This window comes from Bubalus bubalis, chromosome 8, assembly GCF_019923935.1.
Source record: "Bubalus bubalis isolate 160015118507 breed Murrah chromosome 8, NDDB_SH_1, whole genome shotgun sequence".
NCBI lineage: Eukaryota > Metazoa > Chordata > Mammalia > Artiodactyla > Bovidae > Bubalus > Bubalus bubalis.
In genome coordinates, this window is record NC_059164.1 from 49,228,252 (window position 1) to 49,250,749 (window position 22,498).

Sequence of the window (22,498 nt, forward strand, 5' to 3'; positions counted from 1 at the left end):
TTTTAAAGCAACTTTCAAATTTGCAAATACAATATTATTAACTACAGTTCCTACGCTGTACACTACATCCCCATGATTTACCTATTTCATAATTGGAAATTTGTACCTTTCACTTCTCTTCACTGATTTCACCCACCCTCCAACCTCCCTTCCATATGGCAACCACCAAGCTCTTCTCTGAGTCTTTGAGTTTTCTCTTGCTTTGTTTTTGTTTCTTATATTTCATATATAAGATCATACAGTATTTGTCTTTCCCTGTGTGACTTTTTTCACTTAGCAAAATAACCTCAAGCTCTACCTATGCTGTCACAAATGACATTTCATTCATTTTTATGGCTAAGTAGTATTCCTGTGTGTGTGTATACACATATCCCTTACATATTCTTTACCCATTCATCAATGGACACAGATTGTTTCTACATCTTGGCTATTGTAAATAATGTTGTAACAAACAAAGGTACATATATATCTTTTCAAATTAGTGTTTTCATTTTCTTCTGATCAATACTCAGAAAGTGAAATTGTTGGATAATATGGTAGTTCTGTTTTTATTATTTAGGATCTATAGGTTTAAAAAGATCATTTTGCTAATACACTAATGGACAGAGACAACAGTCTTATAGTCACCAAGGGGCTGAGGGTTGGGGAGGGATGGAGTGGGAGTTTGGGGTTAGCAGATATAAGCTATTATATACAGAATGGATACACAACAAAGTCCTACTGAACAGCACAGAGAACTCTCTTCAATATTCTACAATAAACCATAATGGAAAAGAATATATTATAAAAAGAATGTATGTATGTATAACTGCATCAACTTTGTTATACAGCAAAAATTAAAACAATACTGCAAATCAACTAACTTCATTAAAAAGAATTTTTAAAAAATCATTTTTCTAGCTTTACCTGGTTCCACCACCATCAATTGAGAGAATCCGGATTCCTCGTCCTTTCACTGGATCCACATAGCCAATTAACGCCAAAATTTCTCTAACTGCAGCCTGTAGAGTTTCATCCTTAATTTGTCTCAGTCGTAGTAAATAAGGAATAATTTTTTCCTATATTGAAAGTAAAGACATTTTGCTGCTTTTGTCACAAGAGTGAAAATATATGATTGTTTTAAATCAACACATGTAGATCATCTCATGTAACCAGAATGCCAGTGTTTACTACTTTCTCAGTAATCTTAAATGACAGACTAGCTTTTCACATATTATTGTCAACTAATATCTAGGATGTATTTGTCCTAATATCCAGGCCAAAAATTAACTTCAATACAAATATTTTTTAAAAGGCTCAGTGCTTAAAAATTAGAGAAAATGCCATTTGCTTAACACATATTTACAAAGTACTGTCACAACAAAAGATTAACGTCATATAGTTCACACAATATTTTGTCTGAATCCTAAAGAAGACGAAATTGCTTCATTGTAATTATTGGAAATTAAACTTGTTATTAACAGAAAAAAACAAACCATCTCATGTATACCGCATATGGAATACAAGGGTAGCTCACTGTGAAATATGAGCAACTGTTAACAAATAAAATTAAGGTAGAAGGCAAAGGGTGACCATTACAAACAAGTAATTAGTTTAAACAAACCTGGGACCTCAAGATTCTAAGCATTCAACTTCATATTGTTGATCAGGCAGGCGATTAAATAAATCCTAGGAAAATTCTGAAAGAGATGAGAATACCAGGCCACCTGACCTGCCTCTTGAGAAATCTGTATGCAGGTCAGGAAGCAACAGTTAGAACTGGACATGGAACAACAGACTGGTTCCAAATAGGAAAAGGAGTACATCAAGGCTGTATATTGTCACCCTGCTTATTTAACTTATATGCAGAGTACATCATGAGAAACGCTGGGCTGGAAGAAACACAAGCTGGAATCAAGATTGCCGGGAGAAATATCAATAACCTCAGATATGCAGATGACACCACCCTTATGGCAGAAAGTGAAGAGGAACTAAAAAGCCTCTTGATGAAAGTGAAAGAGGAGAGTGAAAAGGTTGGCTTAAAGCTCAACATTCAGAAAACGAAGATCATGGCATCTGGTCCCATCACTTCATGGGAAATAGATAGGGAAACAGTGGAAACAGTGTCAGACTTTATTTTTCTGGGCTCCAAAATCACTGTGGATGGTGACTGCAGCCATGAAATTAAAAGACACTTACTCCTTGGAAGGAAAGTTATGACCAACCTAGATAGCACATTCAAAAGCAGAGACATTACTCTGCCAACAAAGGCCAACAAAGGCTATGGTTTTTCCACTGGTCATGTATGGATGTGAGAGTTGGACTGTGAAGAAGGCTGAGCGCCGAGGAATTGATGCTTTTGAACTGTGGTGTTGGAGAAGACTCTTGAGAGTCCCTTGGACTGCAAGGAGATCCAACCAGTCCATTCTAAAGGAGATCAGCCCTGGGTGTTCTTTGGAAGGAATGATGCTAAAGCTGAAACTCCAGTACTTTGGCCACCTCATGCGAAGAGTTGACTCATTGGAAAAGACTCTGATGCTGGGAGGGATTGGGGGCAGGAGGAGAAGGGGACGACAGAGGATGAGATGGCTGGATGGCATCACTGACTTGATGGACGTGAGTCTGAGTGAACTCCGGGAGTTGGCGATGGACAGGGAGGCCTGGCGTGCTGCGATTCATGGGGTCGCAAAGAGTTGGACACGACTGAGTGACTGAACTGAACTGAGGGGTTCTATGTTGAGTTTACCTGAGCTTCTCTAGCTATTATACACAGAAGCATCTCATCTTGTCAGCACCCCAAGTTTAAGAGAACAATTGAGTCATAGCTATACTTGTGCTTTGCTGTTCTTCAGTCGCTCAGTCATATCCAATTCTTTAAGACCCCCTGGACTGCAGCATGCCACACTTCCCTGTCTTTCAATAAATAAAGTGACTTCATAATGCTGCAGTCATTTTGTCTACTATGATAAATCAGATTTGGAAAGGGGATAACTGCTGGGAAGTATAACTTTTCTTCCCTTGAGGAACTTGCTGATTTGGGGAAGGAAAAAAGGATTGAAAAGCTGGGCTTGGTTCAGACAGCGGGCCATGAATGGAGGCCAGAGAAATCAGCTGAGCATTTAGAATCTCAAGGGTTTGGAGCCACAATACTGAAGCCCTGAGGGGCCTCAATCACATCACTGGTTTCACCTCAAGACATTCGCTAGATTCTTTACGTGGAATGACAAGTTTAAAAACTAGAATGAATATGGAATGGGATTTTCTGTAGTTTTGAGATTTTAGTGGTCAAGAGGGTGGTGATGGTAGAGAACACACCAGGTTCTTAACTAAAAGTCCTAGAAGAATATACCCTAAAAATAGGGCAAACCACAGGTGCCAGCCAATTGTAAGCCAGCCATGACCCAGCTCTGATCCTAACTTAACTGAAGCTATCAGTGCCTCACTCTGTATGTAAAGTAAAGGAACAAACAGACTATCTCTGAAAAAAGAAATCATTTGATACAGTCTAGATCCTATGCAATTTTTAAAGTTTACAACATACAGCATCCAGGAAAATTATAAGGTATGTGAATCTGGTACCAAATGACCAAACACCAAAAGGTGATCTTGATATTATTAAAATATAATAAAAATAACATTACTATCCACAAACGTGTGTGTGTGTGTGTGTGTATGTGTATGTGTGTGTGTGTGTGTGTGTGTATGTGTGTGTGCGTGCGTGCTCAGTCCTGTCCGACTTTTTGCAACCCTATGGACTGTAGTGCACCAGGCTCCTCTGTCCATGGAATTCTCCAGACAAGAATACTGGAGTGGGTTGCCATTTCCTCCTCTAGGGCATCTTCCCTACCCAGGGATCACACCCAAATCTCTCACATACCTAGGAATTAAATTTTCAAAAAAATCTAACAAAAGATATACAAGACACCTACATTGAAAAGTTTTTAAATATTAAGTGCCGTGGTCTGAATATTTGTGTCTTCTCAAAATTTCATCTTTTGAAATCTTAACTCTCTCAAAATGACAGTAGTAGGAAGTGAAGACTTTGGGATGTGCTTGGTCATGAGGGTGGAGCCTTTATGAATGGGATTAGTGCCCTTATGAAAGAGGCTCCAGAGAGATCCCTTGGAGACTCCACCAGGTGAAGACACAGTGAGAAAGCACCCGCTCTGAACCAGGAAGAGGGCCATCATCAGAAAGCAGTCATGTTGGCACCTTGATTTTGGACTTCCAGCTTTCAGAACTCTGAGAAATAATTGTCTGCTCTTACTAAGCTACCCAGCTGGTGGCATTTGTTACAACACAGCATCCCTAATAGACTAAGATGTTGAGGGAAAATAAAAACAGTCCAAATAAATGGAAGAAGATACAATTTTTCAAGGCTTGGAAGACAATACTGTAAAGACTTAATTCACCACAATTACTCCATAAATTTAATGTAATCTCAGTATGATTATCTTATTTTATCAAATTCCCCAATAAAAAGAAATGCAAAAAAAAAAAAAGATTGTTTGAGGAGGACTTACATATACCTGAGGAAAGAAGAGAAGTAAAAGAGAAAAGGAAAGATACACTCATCTGAATGCAGTTTCGAAGAACAGCAAGGAAAGATAAGAAAGTCTTCCTAAGTGAACAATGCAAAGAAATAGAGGAAAACAATAGAACGGGAAAGACTAGGGATCTCTTCAAGAAAATTAGAGATACCAAGGGGACACTTCATGCAAAGATGGGCACAAAAAAGGACAGAAATGGTACGGACCGAACAGAAGCAGAAGATATTAAGAAGAGATGGTAAGAATACACAGAAGAACTGTACAAAAAAGATCTTCATGACCCATATAATCACGATGGTGTGATCACTCACCTAGAGTCAGACATCCTGGACTGTGAAGTCAAATGTGCCTTAGGAAACATTACTACAAAGTTAGTGGAGGTGATGCAATTCCAGGTGAGCTATTTCAAATCCTAAAAGATGATGCTGTGAAAGTGCTGCACTCAATATGCCAGCAAATTTGGAAAACTCAGCACTGGCCACAGACCTGGAAAAGGTCAGTTTTCATTCCAATCCCAAAGGACAGTGCCAACGATGTTCAAACTACCGCACAACTGCACTCATTTCACATGCTAGTAAAGTTATGCTCAAAATCCTCCAAGCTAGGCTTCAAGAGTATGTGAACCAAAAACTTCCAACTGTTCAAGCTGGATTTAGAAAAGGCAGAGGAACCAAAGATCAAATTGCCAACATCCGCTGGATCATAGAAAAAGCAAGAGAATTCCAGAATAACACCTACTTCTACTTCATTGACTATACTAAAGCCTTTGACTGTGTGAATCACAACGAAGTGTGGAAAATTCTTCAAGAGATGGGAATACCAGATCACTTTACCTGCCTCCTAAAAAAGCCTGTATGCAGGTCAAGAAGCAACAATGAGAACTAAACATGGGACAATAGACTGGTTCCAAATTGGGAAAGGAGTGTGTCAAGGCTGTATACTGTTATTGTTTGTTTAACTTATATGCAGAGTATATCATGTGAAATACTGGGCTGAATGAAGCACAAACTGGAATCAAGATTTCTGGGAGGAATATCAGTAACCTCAGATATGTAGACAACACCATCCTTACAGCAGAAAGCGAAGAGGAACTAAAGAGCCTCTTGATAAAGGTTAAAGAGGAGAGTAAAGAAGCTGACTTAAAACTCAACATTCAAAAAACAAAGATCATGGCATCCAGTCCCATCACTTCATGGCAAATAGACGGGGAAACAATGGAAATAGTGACAGTATTAATAAAATAAATAAAAATAATTTATTTATAATAAATAATAATATAATAATAATAATTTATTTTCTTGGGGTCCAAAATCACTGTGGACAGTGACTGCAGTCATGAAATTAAGATGCTTGCTCCTTGAAAGAAAAGCTATGACAAATCTAGACAGCATATTAAAAAGCAGAGACATTACTTTGCCAAAAAAGATCCATATAGTCAAAGCTTTGGTTTTTCCAACAGTCATATACAGATGTGAGAGTTGGACCATGAAGAAGGCTGAGTACCAAAGAATTGATGCTTTTGAACTGTGGTGTTGGAGAAGACTCTTGAGAGTCCCTTGGATTGCAAGGAGATCAAACCAGTCAATCCTAAAGGAAATCAATCCTGAATACTCAATTGGAAAGACTGATGCTGAAGCTGAAGCTCTGATACTTTGGCCACCTGATGCAAACAGCCAACTCATTGGAAAAGACCCTGATACTGGTAAACATAGAAGGCAGGAGGAGAAAGGGACAGCAGAGGATGAGATGATTAGATGGCATCACCAACTCAATGGACATGAGTCTGAGCAAGCTCCCTGAGGTGGTGAGGGACAAGGAATCCTGGTGTGCTGCAATCCATGGGGTCACAAAGCACTGGACACAACTGAGCAAATGAACAACAACAAAGCTGATTCTAAAATTTATACAGAAGCACAAGTGCCAAGAATAACTAAGCAAATTATTAAGAGGAAGAACAATGTTGGAAGATTTATACTATAGACATCAAATTTGTTACAAAGCTACAATAAACTGGGCTTTCCTAGCATTTCAGACAGTAAAGCATTCACCTGCAATGCAGGAGAGCCAGGTTTGATCCCTGGGTTGGGAAGTTCCCCTGGAGAATGAAATAGCAACCCAATCCAGTATTCATGCCTAGAGAATTCCATGGACAGAGGAGCCTGGTGGGCTACAATCTTTGGGGTTGCAAAGAGTCAGACAGGACTGAGCGACTAACACACACAATAAATTAGACAGTACAATATTTAAACAAGGATAAACAATGTATTAACAGAAAAGAATACAGTGTTCAAAAATATATCCATAAATAATCACCTGATTTACAATGACACTCTGCAATAAATGGTGCTAGGTCAACTGGATATAGGCATTTCACAAAATCAAGGCTCCTACCTCACACTATACAATCAAACCTATTCTAGATGAATAGTATATATGTAAAAGTAAAAGCAATCAAGTTTCAGAAGCAAACACAGGATAAATCTTTGCCTGATTTTAAAACAGGCAAAGATTTCTTAAATAGGACACAAAGTGCTAATCATAAGGAAAATATTTAAAAACTGTAGTATATTAAAATTAAGAACATCCACTCATCAAAAACCATTAGAAAGAATGAAAGGTAACCCACAGAGTAGGCAAATATATTTATAAGACACATACATGTAAAACATATACATATTTTATAATATATAAAGACATATCCATAATTGATAAAGAAAATTTCCAGGTCAAATAGAAAAGGCTGATCAACCCAATGGAAAAATGAGCAAGACCTGGACTAGGCACTTCATGAGGGCAGCAAAGAGTTCAGCTCAGTCGCTCAGTCATGTCCAACTCTGCGACCCCATGGACTGAAGCGCACGAGGCCTCACTGTCCATCACCAACTCCTGGAGCTTGCTCAGACTCATGTCCAATGAAGTTGGTGATGCCATCCAACCATCTCATCCTCTCTCGTCCCCTTCTCCTCCTGCCTTCAATCTTTCCCAGCATCAGGGTCTTTTCTAATGAGTCAATTCTTCACATCAGGTGGCCAAAGTATTGGAGCTTCAGCTTCAGCAGTAAACAAATGGCCAATAAACACTGGAAAGCTGCTGAACTTCACAGGTACCAGAGAAGTACAAATTAAAGCCACAATTTAAATCACTAAACATCTAACAAAATGGCTAAAATAAGAAGATAATATAAGGCATTGGAAAGGAGGAAGCATAACCAGAAGGCTCATACAATCCCGGTGAAAGTATCAACTGATAAAAGCACTTTGCAAAAGCATCTGGCAGTGTCCACTAATATGAGAACAGGCATACTCTACAAGCAGGATTACTGCTGCTGCTGTTGCTTAGTTGCTTCAGGTCTGTCCGACTGTGCGACCCTATCAACTGCAGCCTGACAGGTACCTCTGTTCACGGGATTCTCTATGCAAGAACACTGGAGGGGGCTGCCATGACCCCCTCCAGGGTATCTTCATGACCTAGGGATGAAACCTTGGTCTGCTGCATTGCAGGCAGATTCTTTATTGCTGAGCCACCAGAGAAGCCCAAGCAGGACTACTACTCTTATGTTTTCCAAAAGATACATCCCAGAACTACTATTCCTAAATATTTCCAAAGAGGAAGCTATCCAAATGTCCACTACATTGCACTATATTCATACAACAGAATACATAACAATGAGAATAAATGTTCCTTAGTTACACTCATCAGTATAGAAGGTTCTCACAAACATAATGCTGATGGGGGTGGGGGGACATAAAAGAGCACATTCTGTATCATTCCATTTATATAACAAGCAGAAAGAGGTACTACTCATCTATACTGCTAGAAAACTGGTCAATCTTTTTAAAGAATGATTGGAAGGGAGCATAAAGAGGCTTTTAGAAACATTCTGTTTCTTAACTGGGGTGGTCGTTATAAGATGTGTTCAATTTTTGAAAATTTATGGAGCTGTATACTTATGTATATTTTCTCTGTATAATATTTTTACAAAAATTTTGAAAAAGACACAAGAAACTAGTAGGGCACCCTACTAGTCAAAGTTAAAATAAATCACACATTAAAAAAAAGGATGGGGGAAAGATTATGGAAACACAACTTATGAAAAATTATGAGTTAATAATGATAATAAAAAGAAAAAAACACCAAGAATTCATCTCACCACTGAAGCAGCTTTTAGAGCAAACTCTTTACTTTGAAAACTGCTGACTAAGTAGAAAGAAATTATGCATTTCTTTTATTTTTCCTGCAACATTGATTTCTGAGAGTAACCAAATAGCTTTAGATGGGCGAAGAAATCTCCACTTTTACAGGAAAATGTCAATTATAAGGCAGAAGGAATAACAGAATTAGAAATTTATTGTTCTGCAAGCCTAATTAAATGACAAGTTTTGGAAACAATTAGATTAACAGCTGGTGGACTGATACTTCTAGCCTAACTGTACAGTGAAAAGATAAGACTGTAATCTTCCAAATTCAGTGATCAACCTTAGCATTACTAATTGTTGTTCAACCAATTATGTTTTGACATGATGCAACATGAGGTGCATAATATCATCTACAGTATACTCCAACAAGAAAACGCTCAATGCAATCAAGTCTTTATATTTAAATTCCAATGTGCAAGAAACAAAAAGGAAGAAGGAACACATCAACAATACCAACAAAAAGGAAGCCAGGTAAATTCGGAAGGTTAGCCACTCTACAAGAAAATATATATCACATTTCTCCAAGGTATTGAAGGGTCCCTAGATTTAAGGTCAGTTATGAGTTCTCAAAGTTTCTATTAACAAAACAGGTCACAAGAGACTAAAACTGAAAACTATCCAGAAATCCACCAACACTACCATGAGTAACTAAGCTGCAACACATTCACACAATGGAATAAGAAAGAAACAAGAATGAATGACCTACAACCACCCACAACAATGTAAAAGATTCCTACCAGTGTGCTGAGTGACAGAAACAACAGTTTACATAATGTACAACAACAGACAAAACTAATTTGTGATCCCTTTTTTGGGAGACTGTGACTGAAACGGGGTCCAGGGGAGACTTCTGCAGCGCTGACAAATTCTGCTCTTCATTTGGGTGCTGGCTATGTGAAGGTGTATGGAAACTCATTGAGCTTTATACTTAAAACTGCATATGTATCATACTTCAATAAAATGTTTTTCTTTTTTTTTTTTTCATTTCATACATGATATTTTACATGTTTCAATGCCATTCTCCCAAATCTTCCCACCCTCTCCCTCTCCCACAGAGTCCATAAGACTGTTCTATAAAAGTTCATTAAAGTACGCATCTTTATCTTAGCAGTTTGCTTTCAGTGTATCACCTAAATGTTAAAATGACTTAAAAGCATATCCATATTTGGAAAATTTATCTTTTAGGTAAGAGATTACATACATATGAAAGATAATTCCAAATTCTATGAACATGATATTCTAAAGTTTAGCTATTACAATATATGTATTGTATGAAATTTCAGAGGGAAAATTAATTTAAAATGTGTAACTTTTTAGCAAGATTGTTATCAAACTGTTGAATAAATATGAACTAAGTTAACTGACAATTTTCTGGATGGCAAGTAAAAAATACGCACTGATGGATCTCTAACAAAATATTAATGCTGTCTATTCTTTATATGACATGTCCAAATTGTTAATTATATGTTACTAATAATCTTAGTACAGAGGTAAAGAGACATCATTCACATTTTATGGTATTTCAGGGCTTCCCAGGTGGCACTAGTGGTAAAGAACCTGCCTGCCAATGCAGGAGACATGAGACAGGTTCGATCCCTGGGTCAAGAAGATCCCCTGGAGAAGGGAATGTCAACCCACTCCAGTACTCTTGTCTGGAGAATTCCATAGACAGAGGAGCCTGGCAGGCTACCGTCCATGGGGTCGCGAAGAGTCAGACACAACTGAAGCAACTTAGCACACACGCTAGCACGAAAACAGTCTACTTAAATAGATCTAAATTATTTTCACTGTTTTATATTTGAAAAAACTGAGGCAAAGAAACTGTTTGTTTTATTAACAGAATCACAAGTTCAACTGCCAATAAGATCATAAAAATTTTTAGACTTTCAAATACAAAAAGATCATGAAATAAAAACAAGCAGTTGTTTTACTTATGAATTACAAACTCCTGTCCGAAGAGTAGCTGCATAGCATAAACACTTAACGTTGCATTTAAGAAAACCTTGGTAGCTATTAGGCAATTCAACTAATACACTGAGATATATCTTTTATTTTAAAATGGTGGAAGTATCTTAAAAGTACAGATATGAATACTAAGAGCATAACATATTACAGAAGAAAAATGACCCTTTAGTGCAATGCATATTACAGAATAAATGGGTAATTACTGAGTATGTAAAACACCACACATATGATAAAACCACAAAAAATGTTTAAACAGAAAATGAAAGGTGTCGCCTTCCCCATTTCAGAAGGTGTACCAGTACTTTTATTCCAAGAAAAAAACAGATTAAAGGTAATCAAAATTACCTTGACAGCCACTCCTTTTCCCTCAGGAAATTCTAGAAGATGGAAAGTCAGTTCTTCAACTCTATTAATGCAGAGCCTTGGGTCAGTTGTTCTTCTTAATGCTTGAACTAATGCCCGGGTTCTGTTATCAATACTCACTCTGGCAATGATCTGCAAAGACATATTAAAATATGTATGATTTGAGTATGAAAACTGCTCCAGTGATACCAACAGATGATCAAAGTTCTTAAATCACAGTAGGAAATGAAACTTAGAAATCTGACAAAAATTAAAACTTAAAATCACAATGAATAACGACTTGCCTTTTCTCGCTGAAGAGATAACCGCCTTTTCTCCTCTGCGTTTTTGTCTTTGCTGACAGTCTGCTCAGCTTTTGTCGCCTCTTCCTGCTCTTCTAACTGACTCTTTGAATCATACTTGAGTTTGGGGACAAGTCCACCAATATAACCACCTACTAAGGCTTGTACACCTTCCGTGGGACGAGAGAGAAAGTTAGCAATACTCTGTTTAGTAGAAATGGGAAGAACCTCAGGTGTCCCACTGGGACTTCCAGGCTTGTCCTCAGAATATAAAGAAGCTTCTGAATCTAGCTTCTTATCAGACAGGATGCCAGGATCTGGAGAACTGGGTTTCTCATCTTCAACCTTTTTAAGTTCAAGTTCTGATTTTTCCTGGAAATGTTGATCTTCCTTCTGTTGAGACATTTTTTCCTCACACTTGAAGTATGAATTAATATGACTTGACAAACAGTAGAATGACTCTCCAAATTTTGTGGTTATATTATTTGTGTAATGAAAAAGGCTTGGTTTACCTATATCGTCTTTCTCTATAACCTGACTTTCCTTTGCTGGAATAGAACTCTTTTCTGCTGACTTGTCACTATACTTTTTAAGAAACTTGATGGTTTGTTTAACGCTTTTCTGTTTTAACCAACCGCTATCTGTCACTTTTCTTAATATTCGAGAACTTGGCTTAAGTTGAGCTAAACGAGAGATCATTTCATTTTGTTTGCCAAAAACAGCCTTTGAAACAGAGTTCAAAGTATTTTTAATACGGGACATACGAGGGCTCACTTTTGTAAGTCCCTTGGGAGCAGAAGTGCTAAGTCTCAAGATTCCAAGATGTAAACCATGGTGGCTTAGGGGGGAACAGTGCTTACTGCAAGAATGAGCTTCACTTTTGGTCCATTTACATCTTATTCTGCTCGTATGAACACCTCTCTGTAGACTGATGTGGCTTATCCTCCAGTAATGTTCAGGTGAGCACAAGAAAGGCAGCTGCTTGCTCCTCTGTTTCCCACAAAGACTTCTCGCATTACTAAGGAGGTAAATATAATATAGATCTATAGTCAAATTAATAGACATAACTTAAAAATTACTTATTTTCTATACGTTATGACTTTCACTTCATTCCTGAATGCTTCATTTAAGAAATGCCATAATTCATGGTCTTACCTAAAATGGCAAGAAAAAAAAAAGAAAAAAGATTAGGATTCAAGGTAAAACTGAAGTTGGGGAAGAGATAAAATATATTACATTACTTGAACTAAACTCAGGAACTTGTCTCAAAAGAAGATAGGACAATATATTTTCATGATGGCAATAGAGATTTCATTTTTAAGCAAATAGAAGGTAATTAATCTTTTAGTATATAAATCAATGAGAAAAGAGTGAGTAGTAGGATGTTTCATGGAAACTAATTTAGAGAAGCTACCGGATAGATAAGGTCTCCTACAACACAAAACCAAACATGCAACTGTGAAACAAAATCTATATTCATGGTAAGACAAGGAAAACTTAAACATAAAAGTTCTTCTCTGCCCCTTGGCCTCCTTTCTACCTGTGCTCTCAGCCTACCACACCTCCCCCACCAGCAGGAATACCTGCTCCACATTCACAGCAACATTCTCCCAACATCAGCAAGACAGAACATCTTTTCTTGACCTTGTAAAGGGCCACATGACCCACTGTGCTGGTACTTAAGTCTGGATGATGCAAACTGTCAATATACATTGTTTTATGTACAGCCCTCTGTTTCAAAACATCTTATATAAACTGTGTCTCAACTTCTAACAGGTGGAACAGTTCTCAGAGTTTTCTGAGATACTCTTCCTGGGTTATAATCTTCAAATTTGGCTCAAATAAAATCTCCCAATTCTTTCTTAGACCTACTGATTAATTTTTCATTGACATAATTTAAATATTCTACTGTTTTTCTTCTTTATTATTAAAGTCTTAGCTAGTTTATGTGACACTAGACTTTAAGTTCTTTGAGGACAATAGTCAAGTCTTATACTCCTATTCACTGCAAACCATTTATAGAATATTTAATCTGAAACTTAGTCCCCCTGAAACCGAGTTCCTCTGTCAAATTTATTAACCTCTATCCAAAATGTTATTCTCCTGTCCAACATCTGTTCCCCTCAGGATTGAGGCATATCAAAGAAAAGGGGGGACTGAAACCAACCAGGACCCTATGGGACCCTCCCATGCATGAAAGCCTGCGTCTCCAATTTCTTGTTTGTAAGAAAAAGGCCTTCAGCCTCTGAGACCCTCCCTGAGTTCCAAAAGGGCAGATTCAAACAGTTAATTAAGAGAGTGAAGGAATGCAGAAAGAGACATCAGTGCAGAGATGGGACAGGCTCCTGGTTCATCCTGGGGGGATGTATATAACAATCTTATAGAAATCTCTGCGTTCTTCTACAGGAACTAAGGCCCCTCCACAGGAAGACGATGGTAATGGCAGGCTGAGCACAAGCCCTAAGACCCCAGACTGGCTGGAACCAGAAAGCTGATGACTGAGATTCCTGGAACACCATTTTGTCACCTCATCCTATCAGAAGAGGCCTCCCCACAAATTTTGCTTATAAAATCTCTTCCCCCAAACCCATCAGAGTTCAGGTCTTTTGAGGAGGAGCTGCCAGCTTTATGGCTCTTGCAATAAACCCTTCTCCCACTCCAAACGTGGACATTTCAGTTTGTCTGGCCTCACTGTGTGTTGGGCACACATTCAACAACTTGATGCCAGATATAGTCCTAAATGCTGAGACCACAAAGAGGATACCAAGAAACTTTCAGTCTAGAGCTTGAGATAGCTTATAAAGATTTCATGGTCTAGTAGTGACTGCTCATTTAATCAAAGAAGTCAGACTAGAATAAACTACGTGCATACATGCTAAGTCGCTTCAGTAGTCTAACTCCTTGAGACCCTATGGACTGTCGTGGGATTTTTTAGGCAAGAGTACTAGAGTGGGTTGCCACACCTTCTCCAAAACTATGTGCAACACCTAATAGACAAGATGCTCATAACCACAACATAAATGCCATTTCAAACAGACATTCTGTTCTTTGAATTGGTAAAATATAAATAACTGATACTATCCAGTACTGATAATAACCTGGGGAAATGGGACACAGAGGGCTACCTGACAGAATCTAATGAAATTTTAATAGCTATCTATCAAAATTTTAAAGGCACATGTTCTTTGATTAGTAATTCCACCATAAAGAATCTATCCTACAGAAATAACTGCACAGGAGTACGGGTACATACACACATTCTTTGCTACACTGCTTGAAATATCAAAACACCGATCAACAACTCGTGTCCTCTAGAAAGGGATGGTTAAATAAATTACAGTACATAACATATAATACAATGAATTACAATGTAATGTTACATAGCAGTTAGGAACTAGATGATCCAATATATCCAATGTATATATCCTTTATATACAGTCTAGAGAGGAAGGCAAACTGCAGTAACATAGGTATGAATATCATACACACAAGGATACAGAGATGCAGACACAAAGGTATTATGTAACACGAGAAAACAAAACCTATATATGCGGCTGAAATCTGTGGCTACACACACACACACACACACACACACACACATTCTGAAAGGCTAAGCATCTGTTTGTTTATTCCTGTGAACTGAGATGTGGAATTGAAAAAGAAGGGCTTTAGAGAGAAGGGCTTTTACTTTTGGATGGATTCTATTATTTACAAAGAGAAAGCATTATATTTGTAATTTAAGAAAACAACGCAATGCACTTTAACAGATGGTACTATATGAATGGAAGACACAAAGTCAGAGTAGACATCCAGGTAAGTCTGAAAAAAAAAAAAGATGCTGAAAACTGGGCAAAAAAGTAATTCGTCACATGGTAAAAGATGAGAGGGGAAGGAGAGAATTCTAAATAATGGGGAAAACAAACACAAACAAAAAAAAAGCATTTAAGAAAGTACACACAATAGAAGCAAAAATTGCAAGCAGTCAATTCTTTCTAAGACCTGGAGCCATTAATGAGGGACAGGCCGAAGGTGATACTGCAAAGATAGGAGGAGCCAGATTATGAAGGGTCTGACAATCTTAGCAAAGAGATTAAAGATCAAACTGTCAATGAACTATGTTAAACAAAGGAATGACATTAGGAAGATGTTTCCAGCAGATCTCTGATAGATGGAGTAACAGGACAAGACTGAGAATGACAGGAACCAAGAACCCATTGTGATTCTTCAGAAGATAGTCTGAACTAACATCTTTCCAAACTGCATGTGAGCGTACTATTTTAAAATCTGTAGAGGGGAGGAAAGAAAAAAAGCAAACCTATGTGCCTCACTGGCTCTTCTGAACCCCTAAGGATGTGCAGTCAATGTAATAAGCTGAATTAACACAAAAGTTCCACAAAAAATCCCCAACACAGAAATACATGATAAAATACATCTAAAGGACTCACGGATAAAAAAGGAAGTCGCTCAGTCGTGCCCAACTCTTAGCGACCCCATGGACTGCAGCCTACCAGGCTCCTCTGTCCATGGGATTTTCCAGGCAAGAGTACTGGAGTGGGGTGCCATTGCCTTCTCCGCAGCACATAGCTAGTGCTTTAAAAATAGCCTGTTAACATGAACGTTATTTGTAGACACAAATATTATTCTGAAGAGTTATCATTCAAATATCTGCTACTAGAGCCTCTACAAAGCAATTTATTTAAATTAAATAAAAAAGCTATACTCAAAACTAATAATGGACTCCTGTAATTCAACAACAAAAATCAAATAACTCAATTAAAAAATGGGCAAAGGACTTGAATAGATGAAAGACGTCATCTTTCTCCAAAGATGACATTCAGTAAATTTAAGCACAAGAAAAGATGAAAAACATCACTGATATCAGAGAAATACAAATCAAAACCAACTGAGGTATTATCCCACACTTATCAGGATGGCTATTACCAAAGAAAGAAAAGAAAAGAAAAAAATACCTGAGAAATAAATTCTGTTGTTTAAACCAAAAAACAGAACAAAACAAAAATGCCAGAAAATATCAAGTGTTGATAAAGATGTGGAGAAGCTGAGCACTGAACCGGAGCACTGTTGGTGGAAATGGAAAATGCTGTAGTCACTATGGAAAATAGTAAAACACAACATTATAAATCAACTACACGTCAATAAAAGTTAAAAAACAAAAAAACCCAGTATATCAATTCCTCACAATATTAATATAGACCTACCATAAGATCCAGCAATCCTCGGTATATATTCAAAGAAACTGAAAACAGGGACTTAAAAAGTGTGCACACTGATGTGTATCACAGCACTCGTAACAGCAGAGGTGGGAACCATCCAAATGTGCACGGACAGTTAAATAAACAAAACGTGGTATATGCACACAATGGAGTATTATGCAGACTGGAGAAGGAAGGAAATCCCCCCAAACGCTAATGTGGATGAGCCTTGAGGACATTAGGCAAAACAAGCCAGTTACAAAACAAACAAGTACTATATGACTCCACTTACATGAGAGCTCTAGAACAGTCAAATTCACAGAGACAGACAGCAGAATGATGGTTACAGGGCTGGAGGAATGGGGCAGAGGGGAATTGTTTACTGGGTAGGGTTTCAGTTCTGCAAGATGAAAAAGTACTGGAAATTTGTTTCATGACAATGTGAATCTACTGGATGCCACTGAACTATACAGTTAAAAATGATTAACATATTAAATTTTATGATTTTTTTTTTTTTACCACAATAAAGTTTTTTTAAAAAAGAAACCCCCAATAAAACAAAACCAACAGTGGAAAACCCACGGTTGAAGAGGCATCACATACCTGGATCTGCAGTCACATTTCCTTTAAGGTGCATTGACTAAGCAATGGAAACTAGTCTGAGCTAGGGAACTCCATGCGGCCTCTGCCCAGTCCACTGAAACCACCATGGAAGGACACTTCCAAAGCTCAGGCAAGAGACTCTCGTTCAGCAACCCCCACTGAAGATGAACTCACAGTTAAAGAACCATCACTGCAAGAGACTACTGGCAAGTACAGCCAACAAGAGAAAGTGTAACCGAGATTAGAAATAATAGAAAATAAATTAAGTAGGTTTAAGACATTCAATGATAGAACAAAATAAGGAAGCACAAAAAAAAAAAAAAAAAAAACAACAACAACTGTACAAAATGTACAGGAAGAGTAAAATTTTAGAAATGAAAATTCCAGCTACAAGCTAGTTACTAGATGTTACTGTAATATGATGACAAAGAAAGGATGAAAATAAAGGAATAGGGGAAAATATATACCAAGGCCTATATAATCAAAAGAAAGCAAAAAGCACTTTAAAGCAAAAGCATTAAATAAGATTAAAAAGGCATACTATTTCATAGTAAAAGGAATAATCCATTTATTGAGAGTTATTAAACCTCAGTTTCCTAGGTCTTGGAGAACAAGACAACTTATTAACAAACAAGTAACTAATACAATGTATAACAACAGATCGAGAAGTACCATGAAGAAAAATAAAGCTGGAGGCTGGGGAGAAAAGGGCCCAGGGAGGGCTATTTCAGCTGATGTAGTCAGGAGAAGAATTGAGTTGACATGTTACTGGAGACCTGAATGAACCAAGTAAGCAAATTATTTAAAAGTATCCAGGAAAATAGCACTCAAGGCAGAGGAAAAAGCAACCAAAGCTTTGGAGACAGGAATGAACTTTGTCTATTCAGGAATAATAAGAATAAGCTAGTTAAAGGAAAGTAAGAAATAGGAAAAATGGTAGACATGGGTCCAAGAGTCAAGCAGAGAACAGAGCTATAAAAGCCGGGATTACAGTAAGGGATCTTCATTGTTTCTTTCCAATAAGAGATAATCCTCAAGACCAACTAGAATACACCTATCAACCTGGCAAAGAAATACAGCATAGAAAGCAAATCTGAAAGGGGAACAATTAAGGGAAGTCTAGACAATCCCATGATCATACAATTTTAAAACACCCCTCTAGAAAGACAGTTATCAGGCCAAAACTGCCAAAAAGAGCTGTCAACAAAATCAACAAGCTGAATTTAACTGCTCCCAAATCACAACACTAGTAAATGCAGATAAGGGTTTGGAGAGCAAATTGAGCTGAGACAGAAGTTAGATTGCAAACAGATAAAGAAGGTAAACTGTAAAGTGCCATCATCAACTGAGAAAAGAGCAGGAGGACCAGACTATTTATCAGTTCAGTTCAGTTCAGTCGCTCAGTGTCTGACTCTTTGCGACCCCATGAATCGCAGCACGCCAGGCCTCCCTGTCCATCACCAACTCCCAGAGTTCACTCAGACTCATGTCCATCGAGTCAGTGATGCCATCCAGCCATCTCATCCTCTGTCGTCCCCTTCTCCTCCTGCCCCCAATACCTCCCAGCATCAGAGTCTTTTCCAATGAGTCAACTCTTAGCATGAAGTGACCAAAGTACTGGAGTTTCAGCTTTAGCATCATTCCTTCCAAAGAAATCCCAGGGCTGATCTCCTTCAGAATGGACTGGTTGGATCTCCTTGCAGTCCAAGGGACTCTCAAGAGTCTTCTCCAACAACCACAGTTCAAAAGCATCAATTCTTGGGCACTCAGTTTTCTTCACAGTCCAACTCTCACATCCATACATGACCACAGGAAAAACTATAGCCTTGACTAGACGAACCTTTGTTGGCAAAGTAATGTCTCTGCTTTTGAATATGCTATCTAGGTTGATCATAACTTTCCTTCCAAGGAGTAAGCGTCTTTTAATTTCATGGCTGCAGTCACCATCTGCAGTGATTTTGGAGCCCCAAAAAATAAAGTCTGACACTGTTTCCACTGTTTCCCCATCTATTTCCCATGAAGTGATGGAACCAGATGCCATGATCTTCGTTTTCTGAATGTTGAGCTTTAAGCCAACCTTTTCACTCTCCTCTTTCACTTTCATCAAGAGGCTTTTGAGTTCCTCTTCACTGTCTGCCATAAGGGTGGTGTCATCTGCATATCTGAGGTTATTGATATTTCTCCCGGCAATCTTGATTCCAGCTTGTGCTTCTTCCAGTCCAGCGTTTCTCATGATGTACTCTATTTATAGGATAGTACAAATACAGATGTAGGCAGAAATAGAAGAGTGAGGCTTAGACCAGCCACTGGGGAATGGAATGAAGTTATAACTAGAAGAAATTCAGGAACTGCTAGGTGGAGGCTCCGCTAAGGATGGAAAGAATTAATTTATGGGAGACTTCATTTGGTTATACTGCAATTACGCAGACATGAGTGACAGAGGTTTGGACTGGATTAAGATAAAAGTACTATAATGGCGATGACTATTGCTCTGAGCCACACTTTGAAAATGGAGCAATCAGTGAAACACAGGACTTGGTGACAGGAAAGAACAGGGTAAGGAGAGGGAGGTGTAAAGACAACTTAAGGGTTTTAATCAGAGAAACAGGGAGAATGCCATTTGTGGATATGAGATTGCTTGGAAGGGGGCCAATAAAAATTTCTTGGTTTTACAGAATACAGAAACAGTGGGGCATTCACATGGAGACTACAGGAACACAGGCTGTTGGATTTATGTTTGGAGTTACTAGCACAGTGACAGCAGAAATCATAAGACTGGATTTACCAAAGAAGGATATACACTTAATTCTTCTCCAGAATTTGGGGATCGCAAAATTTGATAAAAGTTTCTCTTCCTCGTAAAAATGCTTATCTGCATATATACACTATATTTCCCAAGACATTTCAATATATTTACAGAAGTACTAAAGTAGTCCTTGGGTTTCAAATTTTAAAATTCTGGTGTATCGAGAACAAGGGTAGAGCCTTGACAGCCATTCAGAGTTAGGAAGAGGTAGCTTGCCAAGCAGAAAAAAAAAAAAAAAAAAAAAAGCACAAGAGAAAAGACATCGAGAAAAGCTCAGGGCAATGGCAGGACGTCCGAAAAAGTACTGGAGAGTGAATGAAATAAAATATAAGACATGGGAAATAAAGGTCAGAACTAAGACATGACAGGAGGATGTCCCGCTAAGAGTTCTATGACCTTTTCACAAATATACGTTCCACACACCAAGTAGTAAGATCCCTTCGGCACAAATCCTCCGTCATTATTACTAAGCAAAAAAAAAACCACTCAAAAGATGTACCTTGATTAACTCTGCACTTGAAGCAAGTAAACATATAAACTAGTGAAAGCGATCTTTTCATCCAACATGACTTGTTAAAAGGACACTGCTCTCAAGGTTTTAATTGCGATCTGACCCAGGAACAGAGAAAAACAAGATCAACACTGACAAAAAAGTTTAAGAAAAATGATGAAGAAAGAATATGTTCTTATATTCAAAGCACAACTAATGTGCACAAGAGATTTGACATAAACAGCTACAATGGGCATTAAACTCTCGGTTCACAGTGCACTAAACGTTTCTAAAACTCCCGGATTTAAAAATTCTTAGTATTTCACTGTCTTAACAGCATTTCCTTGATACACTAAAACCTACTTTTGTCATTTTTGAAAGCTCAATAATCGGGACTGTAGATTGGGATGCAGTTCAAATGGGATGTTACCAGAAGTAAAAAGCACCACTTTAAACAGGATTATGTGATAGCTCCTCATCTAAGTTTTTCCTAGGTGTCACCACTTTTTATTTAAAGTTACCATAGTATTAGGTATATAAACCAGTCTCCTCCCCGCATGATGATTCACATGACAGCGACTGGAAGCAGTGCAACACACCTTCACCTATTAAACAGCACACATCTGAAACCGATTAAGCAACAGGAGCGGGGGACAGAGTTCAGTGTGGGTGGGGTTACAAAGAAACTGCTGATAATTAAATACCTGGAGCAGCCGACTCATCAGGTGCACTGACAGCGGTGAATCATGTAGGTAGAGGAGGGACACGGTTTTGACAAGCAACCGGGAACTGTCGGAGCACCCACTGCCCAGGGGAAGTCAGACAGACTCAGGGAACCTCGGCTGCGAGGCTCGGGGGTGGAACAGACAGCTCGGGGCTGAACCAGAAAAACCTCAACAGTCTGAGCCGTGTGGACCAGCAAAGCCCACCAGGCCAGAAGACGAGGAGACCATCGCGCACCCCTCAGACCTGGGACCTGCGGACCCTTCCGGTGCCCGGTCGCCTTCTGGAGCCCGGGTCCGGGCGTCTCCCCGCCCTCTCGCCGTGGAAGCGCCTTCCGAGTAGAGATAAGAAGTCGCGGAGGGCCAAAGGAGTCCCCGGGGCGACCCGCGGCCTTCTCCCCTAGCCTACCGTCCCGCCGGCCCCCCACGGGCCACCTACCGGGATGCAGGCCGCAGCTACTTGGGCGGCAGGGGCGATGCGCCTTTTCCCCGAACGTGCGTCCCCTCTGCCCGCCAGCATCAGCTGAGCTTCCAGCACAAACACCCTGGCAGCAGCTGGGGTGCCACCCTCCTCCAGCTCCGTCCCGCCCCAGCGGAAGTGACGCAGGACGGCCCGGGTCTACTCGCCGACCGGGGAGGAGCTCCTCCGCCTCCCTGAGGCCTCTGCCTGCCCGTCAGCCGCCGCTCCGCCCCCTCCCCAGACATGCGCAATAGAGCACGGCTGAGCGCGGGCGGGAGACGTGCGTGCGTGCACGCGCCTGCGGGCACCAGAAGAGGCGCCGCCTGGGGACCAGCCATGGGAGTTTCTTTGGTTCGGCGGGCTTGTGTGCAGGGCTCAGTACGCGATCAGCTGAGCTAAGCATCTATCTCCTCGTCCATTGCGATTTTGTCCGCTCTCCTTCAGGTTCTCGGAACCCGGGCTGCGTACCAAACGCCTGGAGGATAGTGAGCGGCATGGACCGGGGTCCTAACCACTCTGCTGTCATCATTCCTGAGCTTCGCCACTTGGACTAAAAATCCCGGGAAAGCTCTTTCACATACGTTATCCTGTTGGAAGTCAGCCAGTAAAGCCCCGCTACACTCTTCTTTCCAAAAGGTCCCACACTTAACACATTGGTTTTTCAATCCTAACATCTTATGCCTACCAAATCTACAAATAGCCTATACAGCCCATAAGGCAAATACAGCCTATGGCCTGTTTCTGTACGTCTGCAAAGTAAGAATGGGCTTTTCATTTTCAATCACTTCAGTTCAGTTCAGTCGCTCAGTCGTGTCCGACTCTTTGCGACCTCATGAATCGCAGCACGCCAGGCCTCCCTGTCCATCACCA

At 39.4% G+C, this 22,498-nt stretch overlaps 1 protein-coding gene across 5 annotated transcripts in view; it reads right to left on the bottom strand.

Annotated features, from left to right (window-relative positions):
• The window catches only part of PNPLA8 (patatin like phospholipase domain containing 8), a 47,303-nt gene extending 25,469 nt beyond the window's left edge, over window positions 1-21,834 (bottom strand). The window contains exons 1-5 of one of the 5 annotated variants that reach the window (XM_025291115.3): window positions 21,608-21,823; window positions 16,305-16,444; window positions 11,338-12,352; window positions 11,036-11,185; window positions 907-1,058 (exon numbers count right to left, since the gene is read on the bottom strand). In XM_025291115.3, coding sequence (XP_025146900.2) covers window positions 907-1,058; window positions 11,036-11,185; window positions 11,338-12,096 — 1,061 coding nt within the window. In that variant the 5' untranslated portion in view covers window positions 12,097-12,352; window positions 16,305-16,444; window positions 21,608-21,823. Of the gene's footprint in view, window positions 1-906; window positions 1,059-11,035; window positions 11,186-11,337; window positions 12,490-16,304; window positions 16,445-21,150; window positions 21,576-21,607 lie in introns of those variants that run through there. The other 4 variants (XM_006046409.4, XM_025291114.3, XM_044946619.2 and 1 more) reach the window with 4 other exon arrangements.
• Between the last annotated feature and the right edge of the window lie 664 nt (window positions 21,835-22,498).